Source organism: Haliaeetus leucocephalus, unplaced genomic scaffold, assembly GCF_000737465.1.
Source record: "Haliaeetus leucocephalus isolate CR32 unplaced genomic scaffold, Haliaeetus_leucocephalus-4.0 Scaffold362, whole genome shotgun sequence".
NCBI lineage: Eukaryota > Metazoa > Chordata > Aves > Accipitriformes > Accipitridae > Haliaeetus > Haliaeetus leucocephalus.
In genome coordinates this window covers 3,423,895-3,447,933 of record NW_010972798.1, presented here as the reverse complement: position 1 = coordinate 3,447,933, position 24,039 = coordinate 3,423,895, and the positions used below count along the sequence as shown (strand labels likewise).

Here is a 24,039-nt window from a genome sequence, read left to right as displayed (position 1 = left end):
CTGAAATCAAATCCTATTAGCAATATTTGAGGAATGCTCATGTCAATTCCTCTGCCTGAATAATGTTCACTATTCACAATTCTAGGGACACTGTGCATTTCCCCCGTGTTACTGATTTTTCACCCAATCTCTGTAATATGGCTCACATGACTAGCTGTTAACAATGACCTGAAGCATGGACTACTTCCAAATATACCACTTTGCCTTACTGTTATAACCTCTGCATAACAATTCTCTAAAACAACATTACACTTGAAACTCCATCTGATAGCATAAGATTATATTTTACAGCTGTTATATTTCAGCATTTTTAAGCATACAGTATTTTCTATGATGCTGTCTGAATTCTTCGTGAAATAATTTCTATTCCATCTCTGCACAGATAGGGATTCTATTATGAGGTACCTTATCTTGGCGGCAGGGTTCTTAATGCTTATCACAATGCCACTTTTCTATTTACATACTAGGATTGACAAATAGGTTCTATCCATATTTTTGTTTACTGAGCCATTTCCTGTGTGAAAACAAATTGGATTTAAAATGGCTCTGAAGTCTAGCAATGGAGAAATCTAATATGTGTCTGCTGTACAAAGGTAGGTGAAAGGAACTGCAGCGTTCCAAAAGTCAAAATGGAAAAAAAAAAGTAGATGGAGGAAGTCACTCAAGTTTTATGCTATTATTCTAAACTTTATTTTCAGGATAATTTTTGTCACATAAGTCTCTTATCTCCCTCTCAAGCTTCTTAATCCCATATGTTTAACTCGTTGAGTCCCACCCACTGGATCTATTTCATTTCAAAAGCAGGAAGAGAGAAGAAAGATTTCTAAAAATGGACGATACTAGTCTTTGGCAATCAGAACCAAGAACACAGAACTGATGCTCACAGAGGCTCATATGATTGTTTCAGGACTCGTATGACATAGGATTAAGAGAGTCTTAGGAACAGAAGAATTAAATTATCAAACAAAGCTGCAGAAACTTTTACATAAGTGCTGTTCACTTCCCTTTCCACATCATTACTTCTTTCCCTTTATTAAACAGAGATCAAAAAAATCATTCCACTCATAGGTAGGAGGCATCTCACACCCATCCTCGAGCTATTTCTGTACATTCTAAAATAATTCATATGCAGAAGCACAGCATTTAATCTTCACGAAACAGAAAATTTGAGGTAAAACCTCACGAGAACTCCAAAGTTCTCTCTGAAGCGTTAACATAAACCCCATTTGAAAATGTTGTCAATTTTGAGAAGAGATCTGTAAATGGTGGTATCTCCTGAAGATTTTTTCCCTAGGAAAAAACCTGGAGCAGTCCAATACTCTGACGTCACAGAGAAATTTGTTTTCAGACTAAAGGAATGTGAGAAACATAGGCAGTGGCATGAAAATACAAGTTTCCTACCTTTTATTCACCTAGTGCAAGATTAACTTTGGATCACTCATCTTACTAGGAACTGCCTAGTAAAAGGGAGAACGGTGGTAGGAGCAGTCCCTGAGATTGCAATAGTAACAGTTCTTTTGGCAATGTGTGAAGTGCAGATGGTATCAAAGATATGCCAATAACATAAGCAGGAGCTTCCAATAAAATCTCTCGTAGTGCATGTTATACTCGGTGAATCAAAGTGGTAAGAGGCAACCCTGGGTATCTGGGACTTTTATTCTACATGTAGTCAGTTTAACTACCTTATATGCAAGCGCATCCCTCAGGCAAAAGTCTGCGCTCCAGACGTATGTATTTGTCGCAGGCATAAGTTACCACTAACCAGACTGATTCATAGTCTCCAAAGAAGAAAATCATCATCAGAAACACAGAAATTACTTCCATCTGATCTACCTTCCAGTGACAGAACCATAAAAAAGAGTTTCCTCAAGTGTTCCTTTGAGCTCCTTCCAGCTCATCATTGCTTTCAATAATCAAAATATAAATGATTTTAGGAACACGATAGCCTATTCCTGCTTACGAATGTTGCACGGAGATTTAAAACTACAGGCAAGCCATACTAAGGGTTCTAGTACAAACCATCCACGTACTTACATCACCATTTTCCATATAATTACGCTTCTTTCTCTCAAACTGGAGATTGGAATGCACACTGGCAACGAGATCATTTACTGACAGAAAACCAACGCATGAGGTTTAGACACTGAAGTGGCATCTTCATGTTGGTGTATCTGTTTTAATTAGCTTTACTTTTCATGTAGGGTAAATAAAACATTAAGGAGTCAGCCAGACAGATAAGCGACAAACTGTTTTTTGAATAGCTCCATGAAATGAGCAAGAATAAAGCTTAAAGAGTGTTATATTTACCTCTGTAGCTCCCAGGGCACTTTTAAGAACACTGGGTCAGGTACACTGAGACACTGAGAAAATGTGCAATTTCTTTCCCACTGAGCTGTCAAGGCATTCATGCTGTGAACAGCTAACACCCTTCTTTGACAACCAGGCAAATATTTCTATTTTCTGCCATTCTAGTCATGAAGTATCTCAGCGTTGCCTCAGTTGATTTAGCGCCAATTCAAGTCAGACTTTAGATGTCTAAGCTAGTAACCAGACCAAATATTCTTGATGAAGCCATGTCACAAACTCATAGACTGCTGCTTAATACATTTCCAAATAGTTAGATAGTAAAAAAGGTTGTAAAGCTGAAAAGGCAGCAGAGATGCAGAACACACATTCACTGAACAGCTAGAATGGAAATTTAAGTAGTACATACAAGTCAAATATGCTGCCACTTCTATTTATTGCTAGCATTGCTTTAAAAAAAAAAAAAAAAAACAACCCTTAAACTTATAAAAGACTGTGTAGTTCCTTAATATCAATTCTTTATTTCCCATACTTCAACAATACATGTATTTCGAAAAGCCTAATTGATAACCAGTCTATGCAGGCAGAACTGAGACAAGGCTAAATGAACACACCCTATTCAAGTGTAATTGCACAAAGATACTACAAACATTAATTTTTCTTAAATCTTTTCAAATATAAACTTCTGATTACATTGCTATTGACCAGAAGTTTCCAATACCAACACCATGAAGGTGGAAGACGGAATGAAGGGAAGAATACTTCTTTCAGTGGGGACAGATCCCATGGAGCCTGCTCAGAAACCACTGGATTAGTACTTCACAGCTTTTCTTTTTTTTTTTTTAAACGGGATATGAATAAGCAGGCAGGAATAATGGTTCAGTGTGTGAATACACATATACAAAAAGCAACAAAGCAAATTATATAGAGTACAGACTTTGTGCCAAGAGTTTAGAGTAAAGCACTTTCGAGATTGGATTCCATCCTTTGAGCCATGCTGCATTACACAGTATTCCTTTACTCAGTTTCTATTTCAGGCAGGATTTGGTTTAGTGTTTTAACTCCCATACTTATGATCTACAAAGAATTAAAACGTCCATTAATTGAATATGCCTTGAACAGTACTTACCAATACTGGCATAACCAGGTGTTGATGGATCTCCTCCACCGTTCAAGGAAACCATAAAGGCTTTATCAGCAAGATCTGTAGTCTTTGGTAAGTCACAAGGATCAATGTAAAGAAGAACACCACCAAACCCTGCATCTTCTAACAGAGAAAGCTGAGGATAAAAAAACCAACATAGGTGGCTATTAACAAAAATGATGGCCGAACACATTATTATTTATTTTAATAACTGTTGATATAGAGGCTTTATCATGCATCAGGCTCTCACCATCCTATGCTCTGTACAAACCAAATAAAGACAGGTGAAGTTCCAAACTCCTTGTAATATAAAACCAGCAGCTATTCTTTGAAAAGACAAAATCAAAACCCCACAAAAATAATTCAAAGTCATGTTTCCCAATTCAGGTCAAAAGCTACTTTTAAGGCCTAACAACAAAAGAATTCTTACTTTTAAATTATATGTAGCATGTTGAGGAAACACAGTGCTAACACTCACTACAGTTGCATTTGAGATTTGCAACTGTTTCATCTTCACCTCTTCTATTATGACAGTCAGATAAGGCTGGTGGGTTGGAGATGATATTCAGATGAGGTACTGGCCATGATTCAGTAACATACCTAAAGAGATACAAGTGGAGCCACCTTTCTCCCTGCTCATTGGACACTTGCTAGATTTACAAGCCTAACATATTTTCATGTGGTATAAATACCATCCTGAAAATGCCTTTAGTTTTGAAACTAATCTCATTAAAACATCTTCAGTAGATCTTCCATATTTTCCCTATTATTAGCAGTATGACATTCCTGCTTAGTTTACCTCTTCAAGGACATGCTTAAGTGTGTATAGCGTGTACTCGATGTTTGCATACACTGGCATCGGTCTCGAACGGGATTTCTGGAAACAGTTAACTCTTCAGTTAAGAGAGAAAACAAAAGGAGTTTACAGATTTAAAAAAAAAAAAAAGCAAGCAGCAGTCTAGCTTGCCCAAACTGTGGTATCTGCCTCCTGTCAAACAGACAGCTTTTATTCTGTCTCATTAGAACATCACAGCTTGAGTTGGTAATGGTAATTAGCCTTTCCAAAAATCTGTAGATCTGGGGCAGCAAATCAGGCAAACTTCCCCAAAGTCAAGGACGAAAGCATCCAAGCACCACAACTTGCAGCAGCCTATAGATCAATTTTGACTGAAAAACCTCAGGTTTACCCTTTCATAGAGAACTGAAAAATAAGCAGATTTTATTCTGAATCAGATGAAATCAAACTGTAACATGGCAAATACTCCTATGAAATGAGATGACCTTTGTGTGTAATGCTCTGCATATTTGGAATTGACTGAAGACTACAACAATGACACAAAACTATATTAATATTTTCAGACAGAAGTAGTTCTGGTATTTAAGGTTTATCTTACTATTCACTACGCTCTACTGATGACTTTCCAAATGGTCTCAGGAATGACTGCAAGTATATGTTGTTCCTGGACTGCACAACTCTCATTCTTTAGGAACCCCAGAACTTGTTACTATACCTCCATTTCTCAGTTCCATTGTCCTTCTCCTTCTGTCTTTCAGACCGTTCATTTTTTTTTCTGTGTGTATATATGTATATATTCAGTTTAACTCCTAGCTGTTGGTTTTAAAGAATGTTTATGCATAGCTCTTTGTGGCATTACAAGTATGTAAATTACATCAATATATGGCATTCAGTTTAAGCCTCAAAAGCATTTGATGTTTAGTTCTGCTTTTCTTGAAAGTTAAGATGGAAAAAAATGTATAAAATAGCAGCCTACTATTGTGATTTGCTGAGATTTTGACACTATAATCTGAATTCAGATAAACAGATGCTAGTGAACCTGTGAATCACTTGTGTAATCTTACATATCTTATTCAAGCAACCCCGAGATGAAAAGGGATAGTCTCTTTGAGAGAACTCTATTCAGATTAATATGAGTGTGCAGAGCGAGAACGCGACTAGCACAGATGCTTAGAAATGTAAAAGGTTAAAAATGTATTACAGACCTTAAACGTAATGCAAGAAAAAAAATTTCCAAAAATTTCCAAAATGGTAGGTTCATTTATTATTGCAATGTTCTGTTTCCACTTTATGTTCATATTCAGATATTCAGCCAGGATTTCATTGCACAATAAAAGGGGTGGAGACACTATACAAAAAGCAGGGCGCATCACAGCTAAATGATGCAACAGCCAGGATTTAAAATAACAATTGTCTTGTTTTTTCCTGCATCCATAACCAATATGTTTTTATTCATCTCTAGACTTATTTAATAGCATAGAAGATAGGAAACACAGATGCAGTCTTTTTTTTTGAAGAGAGTTTTAAAAACTTTGTACTTAACAAACCACTATTAAATTCCTCTGTTTCACTGAGAGAAGGCAACTACACGGTTGTTATTCACAAAGTGCAGCAACCACTGCTGCCATGGCTACCATCTCTAGTGAAGAGTTGTGTTGTACATGTGAAATTATAAAACAGCTTTCAGGTTTCACCTATAAATGCTGCTTTTTAACTTCCCAACATTGACATCACAACTGTGTCAACAATAAATAAGTACTGTTGCTTCCATTTTCATCTTAAAGAAGTCAATACCTTAACAGCCATAAAGTGCCCTAGCACAAAGAATCTGAGGAAGGTACTGAGTATTTTTTTTCATGGCTAAAGACGGTAGATTTAAGTCCTTCAGGTAAACTGGTACACATCTATTCAAATCAATGGATTATCTTGGATCGTAGAACCAACCGACAGCAGAATCTGCTCCTTACGGTTTTGGGTGTATGCCTCCTCCCTCTCCCAGAGCCACAAACATCTCAGAATAAAATGGAAACAGCAGAACCCTTGACAAGAAAAGAGATGCTGGTGTCCACTGTTAACCCTTTCATTGTTTATGGCTGCTTAAATCCTCAGTTTTTAGTCACTTAAAAAACAGTAACTCTCTCAATCCAGTACATTAAACTGCCCCATAAAACATTCTAGACTCAGTTTAATCTAGTATGAGACACTTGCTGCTTTATCAAAGGCTCTGTTGTGTAACTGGGGACAGATTAGCCTTGTAAACTCTACACACCATAAGGCACCATTAAATTGCCTTTTAAAGATGATGTGGCTGAAGCAGTGAAAACACACATCTTTATTTTAAGTAGTGACTACTGATTTTGGAAGCCTTTATTTTACTCAGGGACATTCTTATATAATAAGGTATTGCTTGAATGTAAAGTGCAATAGCTACAACATCAACAGCTTTAGATACATTAAGAGGGCACCCTAATAACACATTCAAGTTTCTGGACAGGAGAGCAACATAACTGACCTGGAAGAGTAAACAAAACCAATTCTTTATACAGGCAGACAGCAATAGTCTAAAGAACTTTGTTTTCCTCTAACAGGAAAACTCAAAGCTACTTCTCCATTTTAACCGCACCATCTCTGAATGTTGCAGAGGAAACAGTTGCCTTTTGTATGGGCACACCGGTAACAGAGAACAGGCCTGTACTCCACATTTGAGCCAAGCTTTACTGTTGGCCTTTGGCCACAAACCTACTGGCAGATAGGTATTAAGTAAAAAATAAGGAAGTTGAACACGACTCTTTGCTGGAAAAAAGAAGCAACAAGAAGCAGGGGGCCAGTGCCTCTCACAGATTACTTTAATGTGCTTTATCTCACCTGAGGCTAGCGTGCGCCCGAATGAGTGCTTCATTAGGGGGTTATGTTAGTGATCTGAATGCAGGAACAAACCTACCGAAGAGAAGCAACTACAGCCTCTCTGTATGAAACTCCAGTATAATGCATAAGAGCTGTCCTTAAATGACTGGTTATAAACATGGAAGCAATGCAGCAGGCACTGGCTTCAAGCTGTATTTGTTATCTTTCAGCTGAGAGCAAAGTCCACCTCACTGAAGATCACTTCCCCTGCTCTCCTCTTCCCAACTGAGACTAACCTTGCACCCCCCAAGCATCAAAAAGCACAAGAACATTGAGGTAATCAGGCTTCTGTCTTGTCCAGAAAGTACATTGGACTGGTTACCTGCTAACCACAGAGCCCCAGAAAGATTAAAAATATGCACATTGAGGCATGTAGCTGTTTAAGTAGTACTCTCACTTTCCAGCTGAAAATAAAGCCTGACAGCATCAGCACTACTCTGATGTTCTGTTAATGGGAGCCACAGGCAGGGTTGAGTTTCAGCTGTTATTTTCTGGGCAGAGAGCAGAAAAGCACATCACACTTTGGTCTAATCTGGATTACAGCAAGTGCAGAGACAGCTGAGAAAGGGCTTCCTAAACTATTATCTCAGTGCATCCGAACACCCTATCTTCTCGGATCCAGCAAGACCCTAATGACTTAAAGACAATTAAATGAGCATGGCATCTTTTCTCTCACTTTAGTTGATTCCCAGTAATAGTTCTGTTTACAAATTATTTATAAAGTAGTAATGCATGATCAACTGGTGAGGTGCATCACAATGTAGTATATTCCTAGAAGTGATGGTTAACGACGATTTTGAATACATTAGAAAAAAAAGATGACACAGGTAACTGTGGATTATATCAACCTACCAATTACATATTAAAACACCTTCTCATTATTAGCAGTTTTTCCCACTATATTTGGAAGTCGTGCCAAAATATGGCCAAACTTCCCTAGAACCTTGCTGTGACACTGTCTAAACAGTTCTCCATCTTTGTGAAACCTCCTTGCAATCAGTCATGGTGTTATATGTGCAGACAGCTACAATATCAGCATTGCAGTTTGTCTTCCTCTCTCTTTCCTGGTGAAGGTCATCTCTTCTCGCTCCCCTTTATTCCTCCTCTAAAGTTGTAACGGCTATGCTTTATAAGGTATAATACCAGCCCCATTACTGATAAATATTGCCTCTGCAAGGCTTCTTTAGTCTGCTTTCTATGCTTGTCCTTTTATGTGTCTTGATCCACAGTAATGATTGAACCACTGATTAGTTGGCACAGAAGACTTATGTCACAGGAGGAAATATCTCAGTGTATTCCTGCAAGTTTAATGAAAATGAGATATTGAGTAGACAAGAGGTAGATCCTACTAACGTACCACACTGAGAAGGCATTAATAAAATTCAGAGAGCTTACCCCTTTATGCAAGGGGGGAAAAACTATGTAAGAAATCACAGGAGAGTGAGTGACAGATGGAAAAGAATACAGAAACTTGGACCACAAATTAGACACCAGAAAGCCCAACCTCGAGAAACAAAGCTGTGAAAACCTGTTCACTAACCCATGGAACAACCTGTTCTCTTATCGAATGATACCTTATGTAAGATAACACAGTTCAGTACAGGAGATATTGTGTTACAATTCTATATGATATGTGACTTTGTCATCATGGAATGTTCTACCCTTACTCAAAACAAGTAGCACTAACACTGTGTCTGGAAAAGTTGATGTAAAATACAGCAACTTTCTACTGCATTTCACCATTTGTATATACATAAACAGGAGTTTTTCAGCATGTGATAAATCAAACTCTAGTGCTGGGAAAAAATGAACCAAATCTCTTCATTTTACCACAGGTTCCCTTCTGTTACATTTTACCTCTCAATAATAGGTTCAATACAAATCCAGTGACACTTATTAGATCTAATTCTATTTTCAACTATATCACATAAGCCTTCAGACTTTCAATCTTTACCTAAAGGTTAACATGTATCAGTAAATAAAATAATATAAACTAGCTGCACAACAGTACTTAAGACTTCTCTTTTACCTCGTTATGTATTTTCAATACTATGCTAGTATAATTTAAAAGTCTACATTTCAAAAAGACCTTTAGCACACAATGCTGTCTCAAGCGAGAAGTGCCTCAAAATGTAGTTCTCATCTTCAGAAGGCATTCATGTGCATGTATTTCACATTACTGAAAATGTGTATCTTGGCTGTATCCTCACTCCTGTACATAGATACTTACATTAATAAATAGTATTAGGCTGTTCGTTGAAACTACTCGCACCTTTTTTAAGGCCTTTCTACTTCCTCTTCCTAAAGCCAAATTCACAATTGCACTGTTTATTACAAGTCCATTCAGGTGCTAACACAATAAAACCTGGACATAACACATTCATAAAATAAAAACTTAATGGATATTCCTGCTTATACGTTGATTGCCTGTATATAATCATCATCCCCTTTTCTCTGCCCCTTCTAGGTAATGCACACAAACGCATGCAGAATTTTATAATCAAGGTCATAATACATATGGAGCATTGAAACAAAAAACATTTAAAGAGTAAAAACTAATTAGTAAAACAAACAATACGATACACACAACATTTCAGAGGAAGAAAGAAAGTATCTCAAAGAAATATGAAAAAATACATACATGCACCTATTATGTATTACTCTGTTTAAAATCAAATATATTCATAAAAAATTGTAGAAGCTGTATCTCCCATTGTCATTACACTTCAGTGCAATGATCAGCATTAATTACACAAACAACAGTAACCAGTTTTTAACTATTGCATTTTTCAATTTGTAGTGCAATGTGCAAAAGACATGGTTCATTAATCTGAGGCACAGCTACTAGCGGGACAGGCTACAAGTTATTAATTACTTTTTTCTGCTGAAGTTCCAATCAAAATCATGACGCTCTGAAAGGAACTCCCATCTCATTTTACTAATTGGCAGTATGTAAAATTATCAAGTAAGGGGAAAGCAACATTTAAAATGTTGGAAGACCTCACTGACATAACTTCTTTTTATTTCTGAAACAGATTGCTTGAGTTGAAAAATAAGACTTTGCATACTGCAGATTTAATTAGATGCCACTGTCCTCTCAATTACCTACTATAATACAGAGTCCTTGGAAGATGCAGTGGTAACACAAACAAGATTCAAGGCGGAAAAAAAAAAACCCAAAACCACCTAGATACACGTACCTTCATTTTTATACCACTCTTCCAAGTTGCATATTTTTAACAAGTTAGGTGGCAAAGGTCCATTTTGGCTTCAGATTGATTTTTTAATACTGCACTTAATGTTTAATCCTGCTTCTGTATTTCCCATCACAGAGATCTAGGGACAGTGTTCAAAAGAATTCTGTGGCAAAACTGTCTGAAGAGGTTTTCGCTTTTGCTGATCAATCCTCAAGGTGCTGCATTAAGATAGTAAAAGAGATGGAGGACATAGCCAGTTTAATGGCTGACTACATGGGGATGATGAAAAGAAATACATCTTTCCTATTCAGGTCAAACACTGTCCTTGTCTAAGGAATGACACTATTGCTATATTGAACAAACAGGACTGGGAAAAGGATTAAGCTGCATAAAACCTCAAAAAGCTAGAAATGCAGACAACAGTGATCTTATAAATGACAGGCTAGTCCCATAAAGGTCTTAGAAGGCAGAAAACATACTGCATTGGAATTAAACAAACTATTCCCGACATACAGTGCCATATATATGATCGATACAAAATCAAATACTTGCTCTGCATCATGGCAAGACCTTAAAACTTTGATGTACTTACTATCAGAGAAATGATAATATGAAGTACATTTATTTGTGGAAAGAGTCTGACATGCATACCTAAGATTTTTTCAAGACATTTTTATTAATCACTTTCCAAATTGAAATTGTCATTCACGATGTTCAATTTTCAGAATTTTATCCTTTTTAGATCTAAAACTTATTTCTAAGGAAAGGAGATTTCCCTCTTGTGTTTTCTGGATGTCCTACAGAATGTGGGGGGAAAAGCAGGAAGGAAGGGTGAGAAACCTTAGAATGTTAATCATAAAAAATCTGCATATGAGTGATGAGGCTGTATGGCAGTGAGGAGCAAGAGCTACTTTGTACATAAAGTTCCCATCAGTTGCATTTTTAACTATATTCCTCTGTCAGATAAGTGCTATTCAAGGGCAGCAGAGTTTTAAATTAGCGCTAACCACAAGAAAACTGATTTGTGCAGGTTCATGAATATCATCTTATAGAAGTAAAAGAATAAGGTAAGTTGTTTTTCCTTAGTGTGAATATCTTAAAAAGAAACTCCTGGAGGGAAGCAAGATAGGCTTCAAGGCTCCTAGCCCATCAATGTGGAGCAGTATTAAATCTCCATGCTAGTTCAATCCCTTTTTGCACTAGATGTGGCCATTAGGAGTCCTTGGAACCCTTCAGCCCCACTAGAAGTGCTTTCGCAGTAGGAGTAACAAAGCTGTCATGCAACAAAATGTACATACTCAGCCTTCCCACAGACATCTCTCATATATCAGTTATCCATTACCATATGTATAACTAGCCCTTTTCATTCTCTGAGGCAAACAAACAATCAAAAACCCCCAAATGGAAAACCAACATGTTCTAACATGTCCCACATGTTCTAATGTTCTAGTGATGTTGGCCTGAATCCCTCCTGGAAATTACTCCCCATAGCTCAGGATGCTGTCTGTGACAGAGCCACGTTTAAATGTCCTATGAGTTATGCTATATTCAAAAGCCCTAGAATGGCCACCTTGACTAAACTACCTGCATTTTGTAAAGAAGCCCAGCAGCGCTGTCTGAACACAGATAAGACTATATATAGCCACAAAAGAAAAAGGAAAGCAAAGCAAATGCAAGACAGGCAATCAGCACTGGGAATCACAGCACACATGCAAAGAGCAGCAACTTCTATGGTGCAAAGCTGAGAGAAACTCACGCCAACAAAAGGAATAAAGTGGTGAATAAATTAGAACTACCATAATTTGGCAGAACTCAAACCGGATCAAGAGTTTCCAAGCATTCATGTATACTGCTGAATCACAATTCAGCTTGTTGTCTACTAGTTTGAACGAGAAATCTAGGCACTAGCCTCTGGATAGCCATAGTAGTTGAGGAAAAACCTCTTGAGACATTCCTCCCCCACCTCTAAACCAAAAAGCAGTTTGGTTTAATCCTGTAATTTTTTTGCACAGAAAATTTTTAACGTCATGATCCTGATTGTAGTATTATGCTTATAAAGAACCGAATGTTTTGTCCCACACTTTTTCTGTTTGCTGTCTGCTCATCTGCTATACAGTTTTATCAAAGAAAAGTAATTTGTTACACATCAGCAGTTTTCAAAAATGGAATTTTTCACAATAGGGTACTTGGACAATTAAACATAAGCCAGATATACTGCCAGTTCCCTGCACTAGATTTTAGGAACTTTTAATACAAATCGAGTGCATATTTTATTGCCACATCTTGCTTACCACTGCTAAGAAAATCACAATGTTCAATCTAATTAAAAATGAAATTGAACTACAATTCCCTAGAAACAAGGGCTGATTGGACTCAATAAGCTTTACTTAATTTATTTCAGAAACAAAATAATTGAATTGCTTACAGTCCAGAAAAAATGCTTATTTGATGAGTATATAATACAAAGTCTTTCATATTGCTATTGCATGCCTACATCTCCAGGAAATACTACTCACTTTTAAATAAGCATGTAGAGGAGCACTGTGTGTATAATAAGTATCATTAAATATTCAGCAAACATTAAAAAGAAAAAAACAAACAGACTGGATGAATGTCCACATGAGTGACCTCCAAAAAGCCAATAGCATTTCCTTGCACATACTGAAACTGTTGTTTCTGATTATGTTTATGGCTATTTCAGTCTATGTTTAGACTCCATTATAGAGAGAATAGAGCTGAAGATCCATCATACAAAAAACAACTACACAAAGATATAATTATAATCTTGGTAAATCGTCAGGAATAAACTGATTAGACCCTTAGTTGTATTTTATGCATTCTACTGAACTTCTAATCCAAAATCACCCAAACAGCCAATTTAGTCACAGGCCTGAGTCAAATCTGCCTACTTCCCCTTACTTCTTTTTTTAGTACTATTATTATTTTTATTTATTTGTTTTCCTACCACTAGAAAGATGAGGTAAAGTCAGCAGATGCAGTTTACAAACACTGTTCCCAGCACACCCGGCTTCTCATACAGAAAGCCACGGTGTCAAGTTTACATCGCCCTTCCGCACCTCACGCAGGGCACAAAAACCACAGAAGGTTTCCTCTGGTGCAATTTCACTGTTCCAGCAGCCATACTGTTCGCTGCAATCATTTAGGCCACCTAGTCTCCACTTCAGGGAGGTCTCAGATCTCTGCAGTCCATTTCTCCTCACCACTCTTGAAGCCAGCAGCAAGCTCCCAGCCGGGAGATACCCCAACCATGAAACAACTTGCGGCAGACCAACTTTCAGTATCAGCTTCCTTGCATACTACAGTACCTGGCTTCACTTCGGAATTCTTGCAAGTACTGCTGAACTACGTAGTGGCTCGCACTCAGGGCAGGACATGTGGAAGACCATTGCTTCCTTTGCCATACTGGGTTTTCCACAAGGCAGGCAACCATGTTCAGAAACCAAAACCTTCCCGCTGCAACCTCCAGCTCCACAGAGTGCCGTGGCACCTCGCTATGGCAAATACAGTTTCCTTTGCACCGAACGAGCAGCGCTTGCCTTGCGGATTTGCCGAGAGGCAGCCCACTGCCGGCAGCCGTTCCCGCCCTAACACGCCTCAGCATCCCTCACAGGCTGACAGGCCTCACCTCCCCTTCTGGAAGCTTCTGGGTTGCCAGGCAGATTAATCTGGGGCAGCGCATGCAGCAAGGCTCGGCCAATCCCGCTTGTTCTGGGGGTGGAGTGTTTCCTGATTGGTGCACTCAAGCCCACTGGCATCTGCTCCTCCTGGCCTGGGCCAGTGGCTGTGGGGTCTCCCTCAGACGAGGGTCACCATTACTCTTGGTTTAGGATAATATGTTTAGCCTGTGGTGTCTTTTCTCTCCTTGTCTTCTGCTAACCATAGCAAGAATAAGACACTAACTCCATGCTGTTAAACAGGGAGATGTTAGACTGCAGTATTCTAAGCCTTATAACAAACCGATGAGGCTCCCACCCTGCGTTAATACAGAGGACAGGACTTGAAGTCCCATCGGATGCCGTGGCAGCTCCTTTTTTTAGCTCTTTAGTTACAAATTGAACCCTGAAGTGTCATCCAAGAGAGAAGTGATTACATTCATGAGTGGTAATACTTTACACTCAGTAAATAGTACCACAAATAAAGTGCAAATAGGTGTATTAAAGGGATTTTATCTGTCACTAGAGTAAGAGCTATTAAACATATAATGTGTCAATTTAAAATTATTGTTGCCTGTCCATTTAACCTTTACCTTCCATCCAAGATGAATCCACATTTTTCATTCTGGAGAATTGTCCATTCTTTAAGGAACAGATATTTTGAGAAAAATCTCAATCACAATTTACATGTGTTGCCCTCAGAAATACACTATCCTGCCAGTCATTCAAACTGAGACTGACCTACAGAGAGTTAGTGAAGCCACTGTGAGTGTCAGTGGGGGAAATATGCTCACATTGGTGTTTCTTCCAGTGGTGAGCTGCTGTCCCTTCAGGAGAGACGGGGACTGTAACCCACTGCCAGTGGATTGGCATCTGCATCACAGAACAGTCACATTAAAACTGGTAACCTGACAGCATGCAGGAAAATTTAAAGATTAAGAACATATAAATTACAATTTTGTTTTACTGAAGTTACTTATTCGTTGGTCATAGATATGTTCAGCTGAAGTCACAAACCAGATACTTGCCTAAATCTGAGTTTTGCCATACTTGCCTCTGATTAAGTGAGTTATCCTCATACTCTGATCTTTATGAGTCAAGTTTTTTGTTAAATTCAAAGCCATACTCAGAACAAAAACTTAAGGCAGTGTCATAGTGTCTTAGCAAAAAAATATTATTAAAACAAGCTAAAGTGTATTACCTAAGTGCTGCCAGCCATCAAACATCAGTGAGCACACGTCAGGCTTGTTACTCCATGTTCAAGCTACGGAGTTGAGCATTCTTTATTTCTCAGTTATATGCAGTACAAATCATTAACACGGGTATATGTTTTCAGATGAAAGGAGAAGCAGCCCTTCCAACAGGGAGGGAACAGCTGTGTCTCAGTTTACATTGCAAGCATCAGCTTTCTGAAGTCATTCAGATTGCCACAGCCACTGTCCTCTGCCCATAAGGGAAACTCCTACAGCTAAGTAGTGGTGGCAATCATCTACTGAGAGTATAGGAGGGGATAGCAGCTTATATGTTAAACTCAGGATAGGGATCCTCAAATTCTTATGCTATATCTGCTACAAGAAGTGGCAGGTGGGCTGGAAGACTGAAGAATTAGTACAAGACATACTACAATGTTAGACATTGTAAGCAGAGGTCTGTGTGTTGCATGCACCTAAAAGCCAGGAGCGTGTCCTCTTTTGTGCATTTGATTTACCTTAACTGTTTGTTACAACTCCTCCTGGGGATTCTGAGTGTCATTACCATTATCCACTCAACCTCTGCATTAATTACACATAATTTCCTGCATTTATGAATGGTTTCCACAAACAATTCCCCAGACAAGGTAGACTTTGGACATTAATGGCCCTAGACCATCAACCAAAGCAAAAGTTGGAGACAAAAAAAATGGAGACAACAATGTAGAAAAAAACTCATGTTGCTTCTAAAATTACCAGTTAAATAATCAGCAAGACTAGGGCAATAAATAAGCAGAGAGAAAGGGAAATACGTACTTACATAAAACACCCACATTGTGCATCATATGCAATATAAACTCGTAATCTTTGATCCTCTCAACAATCTTTTCTCAACTTACATGTAGCCTATATTTGGGATATCCTTGGGGTACCTTGAGTATACATTTTCCAGCATCGACACTGAAAGTTAGTACTGTTGAAATGCAAACAGCCAAGTCACCCTACCACCTCCAAGATAAAAGTAGGATTATGACTTTACTAGCTCCATGAGTGTAGATGTTATATGGTATCTATCAAGATATTAGCAGATGTTCTCACAACCCACATAACAATCAGTCATAGATTTTTAATTAAGGCACATTTGCTGCCTCAAGTAATTGCATCTTAGGACGTCTGTTAGATTGTTAAAATACAACTGCCTTCATTAGACCTGTGAAAAAGAATTCCTTTTCAATTATTTTATTATTCTCGCAATTATCATCATGGAAGATTCTATGAAAAGCTAGTCTATTTCTTTTAAAGTAGAAAACATGTTCTCTGCTCAACTATTTCCTGGGGTATTACATTGTATCCAGGTTTGATGCTCTTAAAATAACACCTTGAACATAATATATCAGTCTATATATTGTATAACATTGTTATGTATGTTAAAATTTACATTTGGTTTAATTTTATATTTCTAAGTGGAACATATAATGATGTAGAGTATGCTATATGTAAGCCTCAGGCATATCTATATATCAACTAGGAAAACTGCATATAATTAATTGGTTGATGAATATTTTACTTTCATTTATGGAAAAGAGCGGTGTTTAACTACTTGGTTAGCATGCCTTTAAGTAAATCAATACTCAGAATGAACTTATTTATCTTCCTTATTAGAAAAACCAGTCACAAACCAGCAATGATAAAAGAAATGATCATAAAGAATGTGCCCCAGTGTATAAAGTTTTTTCAAAACCTATAAATATTAAAGAAGTTATTAGAAACCTTAGCAATAAATGTTCTTTATAAATTATCAGCACTAATTTCCACTCCTAAGCTCCCCTAGAAATCCCAAAATTAAAAAATTGGCTAGTTTCCATTTTTTTTCATGATTGACATTTCAGCAACTAGAATTTTTTCCACAAGACCTTATTCATGAACTGTGCTACACAAAACATATCATGAGTGTATCTTTCATATGGAACATCAGGGTCTATAGTGAAATATGTAATAAAGCAAAGTACCACTTTACGTATAACTGGGGTACAGCAAAACTGCAGGAAATCTACACAGAAATATAACAGCTGAAAAAGTCAACATTTGCAGCTTTTTCTTCCCACGTCCTTTCTTTTTCATTGTTTTCCACTCAGCACATCAGTAAAACAGAGCTTTGGCTCCTCCTGTGACCTATTAAATAGCCTATTTCACCAAAATGAAATAGTAGAAAGAGCTACATGAAGGAGGTCCAAGGTTGAAGTACTTGATGAGAACAGGAATGGCAGTTGTATTAGTTTGGCAGTCACAAAGCCCTACAAAGTCATTCATTCACCATCAGTTTTAAAAAAAAAAAAACAAACCCAAACCCAAACCAAAACCAACAACCCCCAGCTCTTCTTCAATAACGCTAGTACACAATTAGTTCCAGAACATCAATCCAAAATTATGCCCTTGCCTTGTCATAAAAAACGGAGTGAAAAATATAAAATGTGAAAAATATATCCAACTTACTGTCATAAAGATTTTTCATGCAGTGATTAGGAAAGGAAGACCCCAATACCAAAACAAGGTCATAGAATGTGTGGTTAAGAAAGATGAGCTAGTAACACTATTGCTCCCTGTCACTCTTCTCCTCAACTAGGTCATGGACAGCAGCCACAATAAAGTAATTTTTGTCTTTCTCTGACAATTTCTTGGGGAAGGCAAGGAAAGACCAAAAGAAAATACCTTTTGAAACCTTGTACGTTAAAACCAAATACAGTTCCCTCTAACGGGCTCACTCAAAAGATTTAGCACCACTTACAGCTCCTAGAACTCTACTAAACTGACTTCTAAATGACATAAACACAGAATACTGTAGTTAGAAGATGAATGAAAAAGAAATACGATGAAACTCATGATCAATCAATTTCTGTTACCACTGTTTTCTCTTGAGACAGAACTTTTACTGAAAGTCTTTAAAGCATACACAACTTTACTCTGGGAAACAAACAAACAAACAAAACCACAACAAAAAACCCCCCTGATCAAATAAAACCTCAAGCACAACACAATGTTATGCTGTAAGGCCATGCAATGAATGAATGGTCTGACACAGAAATGAAGATGACATTCATATTCCCTGGTGTTTGGCACAAGTTTAGGATTCTATAGAAATCAGGGAATAGTTCCAAGTTCAGACAAGCATTTTCTCATGCAACCTCTTAGCAAATGAGACAAGGATCAAAACCAGCATAAACAGAACTTTCTGTTCTCACCCGTGAATTCCTTTTCTCTGACAACAGATTGACAGTGATGACTAATCTTTGGACTTACCATTGCTTGCAACTGGTCAAAAAGATGAAAAGAAAGCCAGTTCAGGGTCACATGGCAAGCTTACTTTTTCATCACTTATTCATGTAAAATGCAACTACTCCCATTATGTTTAGAATATTTATAGTTACTGAAATCATGGTGTCTAAGTCTGCATTTAATTGCACCAGCTTTACACCAACATGCTCAATTTCAATAATTTCAAACTGATAAGAAACTAAAAGTCAGCCTTTGTAACCTTTTACGTGTCAGTGTCTTCACCCATCTAACAAGGGATAGGATGAGAAGAAATGGCCAAGTTGAGCCAGGGGAGATTTAGATTGGATATTAGTAAATATTTCTTCACTGAAAGGGTTATCAAGCACTGGAACAGCCTGCGCAGGGAAGTGCTTGAGTCACCATCCCTGCGGGTATTTAAAAGACATATAGATGTGGCATTTAGGGAAATGGTTTAGTGGTGGACTTGGCAGTGTTAGGTTTATAGTTGGACTCAATGATCTCAAAGGTCTTTCCCAACCTGAACGATTTTATGATTCTATGTGTAGTGAAGCTAATTCTCTCAGGAGATGGAAAAATATCTAATATACATATAAAGGTTATGATTCTTTTTGATAGTAAATGCTAAAGATTTAATCCTAAAATAGACAAAGTACACAAAGAATAGTTAATTGTAGAAGTGGAGACAACTTAGATCAACAGAGAAACAAATTAATTAATGTCTATCTTTCCAACAAAAGCCTATATGCGATTAGGAGACACCGAATGGCTAAGCAGTTCTGTTAAGATACTTAAAGCAGGATGACAGATGTTTTAAAATCAAATTTATCTTTTTGAGTTTTTGCCAGCATCTACTAAACTGTCCTTTCAGACAAGATTTCTGAAGACAATGATCTGTTCATGTGACATTCCACAAAGATACTTACTGAGTTTAGAAGGCAGCTCTGACAGCAAAAACCTTCTCTAACACAGCTCAACTCTTTGCACCCCGTAAGATAATCTCTGATTATTAGAAAATAACTTAAAACTTCCAAGTCTGCCTTAGAAACATGTACATTAATTTCAGCTCACAGTCACTGCTGTTAAGTTCCAGGCTTACCATCTAAGATCTTCTCTGGATTCAAGTACAAGCATTTGTGTAACTTCTTCTAAGTATTCCCATCTCTGTATAACCCTTCTTTCAGAAGCCATATCAACAAGTTGGTGATGGACAAACACATTGTACAACAGGGCACTAAGTCAAGAGGTTCTTACTGGCTTCCAGAAAAGGGCATAAGCATGACCTATTACAATGAACTGATTATTTCACCCCAGCTGGAGAAAGAAGTTTTATGACTGACTTCAAAATGAGGGCAGAAAGTCTTGAGAAAAAGCAGTGAAGAGGTCTGCTTTCCAACAATAACCCCAATTTTTTCTATTCTTTAGTCTCGCCATCCTTTAAAACACTTGCTGCTTTGCATTTTTTCTGAAGACTGAGCAATTTTGATAGGGAACAAAATAGCTGTAATTCTGCAGAAGACACTGTTAACTAATGATCAGTCTTCTTGGATTAACCTATTTACTGAGCTGGCCCTTCAACAACAAAATAGTCAATAAAGTTATTTTTATTTCTCTATTACACACAGCATTAATCTGGGGGAGATAATATTCTTCAGGGAAAAAAAGGCATTTAAATTTCATACGCTTCTTTGAAATGTTTTGATTCTGAAACACAATCTTTTGAGAAAGGTATTTTGAATCTCTGATCTCCTAGCAACAGGAAGGCAGCAGAGGTACACACTTGAGATCAGAGATCAGGTGACAATACAAAGTCCAAGAGATCCTCTCAAACCATCAATTACACTCACAGTTCTGGATTTACAAATCTGTGATGGATGTAGTTCTCTCCAAATGCTCTCACTGAGCCCCACTTTTGAGACAGATGCAAAAAGAACATATGAACTTTTCTAGGGTCACACAGGTAACCGTGCAGAAGGTGGATCTGAACTGTACTGATGCAATGCTAATAAGCGAATACTTGGAGCAATACACAAACTCCTCTTTAATAATAGGGTAAACACTGCTTTATTTGCTTCCGGAAGCAGCAAATGAAGTACATATTAAAAGAGAAGAAATCAGAGAACATACTTGGTTTTTTACTTAAAAAATGTTTTGCCTATGACATTTCTTCCATGTATTTCTATTCTTTAATATTGCTGAAATTATGGTATATCGCTTATTTATTTAACAATTAACTGCTATAGCCATATGCTTTCTAGGTCTATATGCAGCTTGTGTTGTTCAACTTCATCTATAATACATAAATTTACTAAGTACAAGAGTTCTATTCAGACAGTAGTAAAATTCAAAGCCATATATTATCACACTTGTATTACTGACATTATCACTTCACATTATCCTTCCTCCTCTAAATTTCATAAAGCAATAAACTTCATGTATAATCCATCAGCATAAAAATCCCAGATGTTTTCAGCTAGGAAATTGACGTATGTGGATTTCAAGATATTTGGCTTTGTCCAAAAATAATTATTAGTAAACTGATTTCCAAAATGAAGGTGTACCATCTGTAATCAAATTGACTGAAACATTAACATGTTACCATTCAACAACTTAAGTCAACACCAGAAGATACAAAAGGAAGCGTTGCTTCCTCTTTAAGGACAAGACACACATCTGCCTTTAAATTTGTTTGGTTTGTTTTCTGAGGGTTTTTTTGGAAGTCTGGGCTTTTTCTGTTTTTTAGTTTTTGGGTTTTTTTTTTTTTGTTTTGGTTTGTGTTTTTTTTCCCCTCTTGGACTGTAGTTAGAGAATATGGTAATAACAATGCTAAAGATGTCTTTTTTCCTAGTATTTATAAACATCTTCAGAGGCAAACCAAATCATCATGCAACACACCTTGACCATGAGACACCAACTAGCTTTAATTTCAGGAAAAAAGCTTAAAATCTGCTTGGGTGTTATTTAAGGAGCACAGACTTCTGAAGCACTAGTTCTTATTACGCTATTAATCTTGAGGCCAAGAGAAAAAGCTTATCTCTTTCCAAGATCTTCAAAGGGCGAAGACCAGTGTTTAGCACACAGCTGGTACCCTCAGAATTGTATCATTTACTCTGGTCTGTTCATACGTAGACTGAAGCTGGAATACTTTGTAGGTAGGTTGTTATATCCATTTTTGTTTTGTAAGAAGTGGTAAAGCATTAACAGAGTTTTAAATACACGCTTTCCTGAACGTGCAATTCCGTATCAAGAAATAGTAAGTATCTACATAGTGAAACTCAACACCACGAGATACTGTAGAGGTAAGTATAAACAGGCTCAGAACCGGAATACACCAATTTATGGAATATTCATGATGATAATTAAATGAGTCCAGACCCATTCTCCACTTCAGGAAGTCAAAACACCAATGATTGCCATTTTGGGGAAAGCTATACCAAAGAGAAAAAAACCCCAAACTTTCTACTTGCTTCGTAACTCAGTCTTTCCCTAAGCATGAGCTGTGTCAAGTGAGGGTATCGGGCTGACAGAGGACATTTTTTATGTTATGGTCTCACAGTAAAAGATGGAGAGTTTTTTCTGGTCAATAAGAACTTCTTGACAGAAGACTAAGCAGCTGATCATTCTGGATAAGTGATTGTGCACTTCACCATGACAGTTCATGGTAACAATATTTCAACAATAACGGTACTATGTGATGGCCATGACCTTATCATCATATGAGAGTTTTACCTGAATAAACACCAGACACGGCTTCTCTTGCTAAAGGAGAATTGTTCCTGTAAAATATACTAAGTAACACACTGAAGTATGTTCTTTATATAAAATAAAGTGTGCTTGAAGGTGCTTACATATAAGGCTGTGTTTCTATATTCTTGTGGAGCAAGAGCAGAGTGATAGAAACCTCACTGTATAAAGCCTATCTCTCTACTGAGAAATAAACTTTGTCATATTAACAATCAAGCTAATTTCGACATTAAAATATAAGTTTTCCCCAAATTAAATAATGTACTTCAAGTTTCATTCTGTTTGCTTGCTGAACAGAAGCAGCAAGAAATAGGACATTTAAACTACTCTTCCCCTGTTACCACTGCTATCACCAAAGCATTGAACAATTCTGCACGGCAGGGTCAGAAGCAAACCTTATTTTCTGAACCTGTATGCCTTGAAATGACTTCATCTTCAAAGAAAATAAAGCACTTTGAGTGGCAACATCAAGATTTCATCCTTGTAACGTTCAGTGAATCTGTACGGCACTCACATCAAAATTCATCCCAGTCAGGTCTACTTGAAAACAATATAAATTAATAAATGATTATGTAAATTAAAATCTCATATAAAAAATTAAAACTATTTGAGAGACCCCTTTTGTACTTGCAAAAAGTACAAGTTTTCCAGAAAAAAAATACATGCAAAAATGTGCAGATGAAAACAAAACGCTGCGGGCATTTGCAAACAGATTATATTGTACGTACAATGTTGCAACAAAATAGATTTCTGGGTATGATAGCCTCACATGCTTTTTTTTTTTATGTGCTAAGATCTCAATCTGTCATAATTAGCTGATTTCTGATGAATCACTAAAAAGGAACAAAAAGAAAATTCAATAACCTGTAGTGAAAATTTCTCTGCTTTTATCACACTCTGGTATCACCCTTCCAACCCTGTTGTGTTGGCTAGGGCAAAAGCCATCTTTTAAAGATGCTCCCCTTAATGCCAAGAGTGAAGCACTGTGCAAATCGGATACTTATGCTATTCTTCAATCTTTCAAAGTAAGAAAGATATATATGCACACTGTTTAGAATGGGACTGTTGCTACATATTGTTCTTAGGCAGAAAAAGGAGCCCAGGTCACAATTCTTCTAATGCATTCCAAGTGTCTTCCTTGTATCTCATTTTTTAACGTACATGTACAGCACCTTACCACGGAGACAACTTACATTGCCAGGCACAGCAAGAGCCCATAAAGCCTGTGTAAGCCTCAACATTTATCTGATATTGGAAACAGCAGATCCAACGTATCACATGTTTACTCATCAACTGCATTGCTAGGAGGGAATTCAAAATTAAGATGGGTTACGTGGTTATTGACAGACAGTAATCTCTACAGCAGTCAGATGCACAGGACTCATTAATTTCTAATCTGTCATAAAACATTCTTAAATCTGGAATCCAAGAATAGCCTGAACTAGCAGATTTGAACTTGCCTTTTTTTCTTATACTCTATAATTAATGACAAACAGGAATGGGACATGGTCAGGTGGTTAAGTGGATTAAATGTTATCGTATTTCCTCCGAGATCACAGCAAAAGGCCTGACTGAAATGAGTTGTCAGGTCAGTTCCCCAATGGACATTTTATATCATAAAACCATCGCATATAACTGAATACTGATATAAAAGGCAATATAGTCAATTCCCACTCTAGGGAAAACGATGACTGACTTAGAAGTGAAAAATATGCTTCCTTCTTACTGAAAGGGTGGTCTCTCTAGGTCACCTCAAGGTCTCTTCTGAGGCTCCATGGTAAGAGTTCTTATGATG

At 37.3% G+C, this 24,039-nt stretch overlaps 1 protein-coding gene across 1 annotated transcript in view; it reads right to left on the bottom strand.

Annotated features, from left to right (window-relative positions):
• NAALADL2 (N-acetylated alpha-linked acidic dipeptidase-like 2) overlaps positions 1-24,039 on the bottom strand; it is a 285,980-nt gene that overhangs the window by 181,435 nt on the left and 80,506 nt on the right. Inside the window, exon 4 of the mRNA XM_010572907.1 lies at positions 3,434-3,584. Coding sequence (XP_010571209.1) covers positions 3,434-3,584 — 151 coding nt within the window. The remainder of the gene's footprint in view (positions 1-3,433; positions 3,585-24,039) is intronic.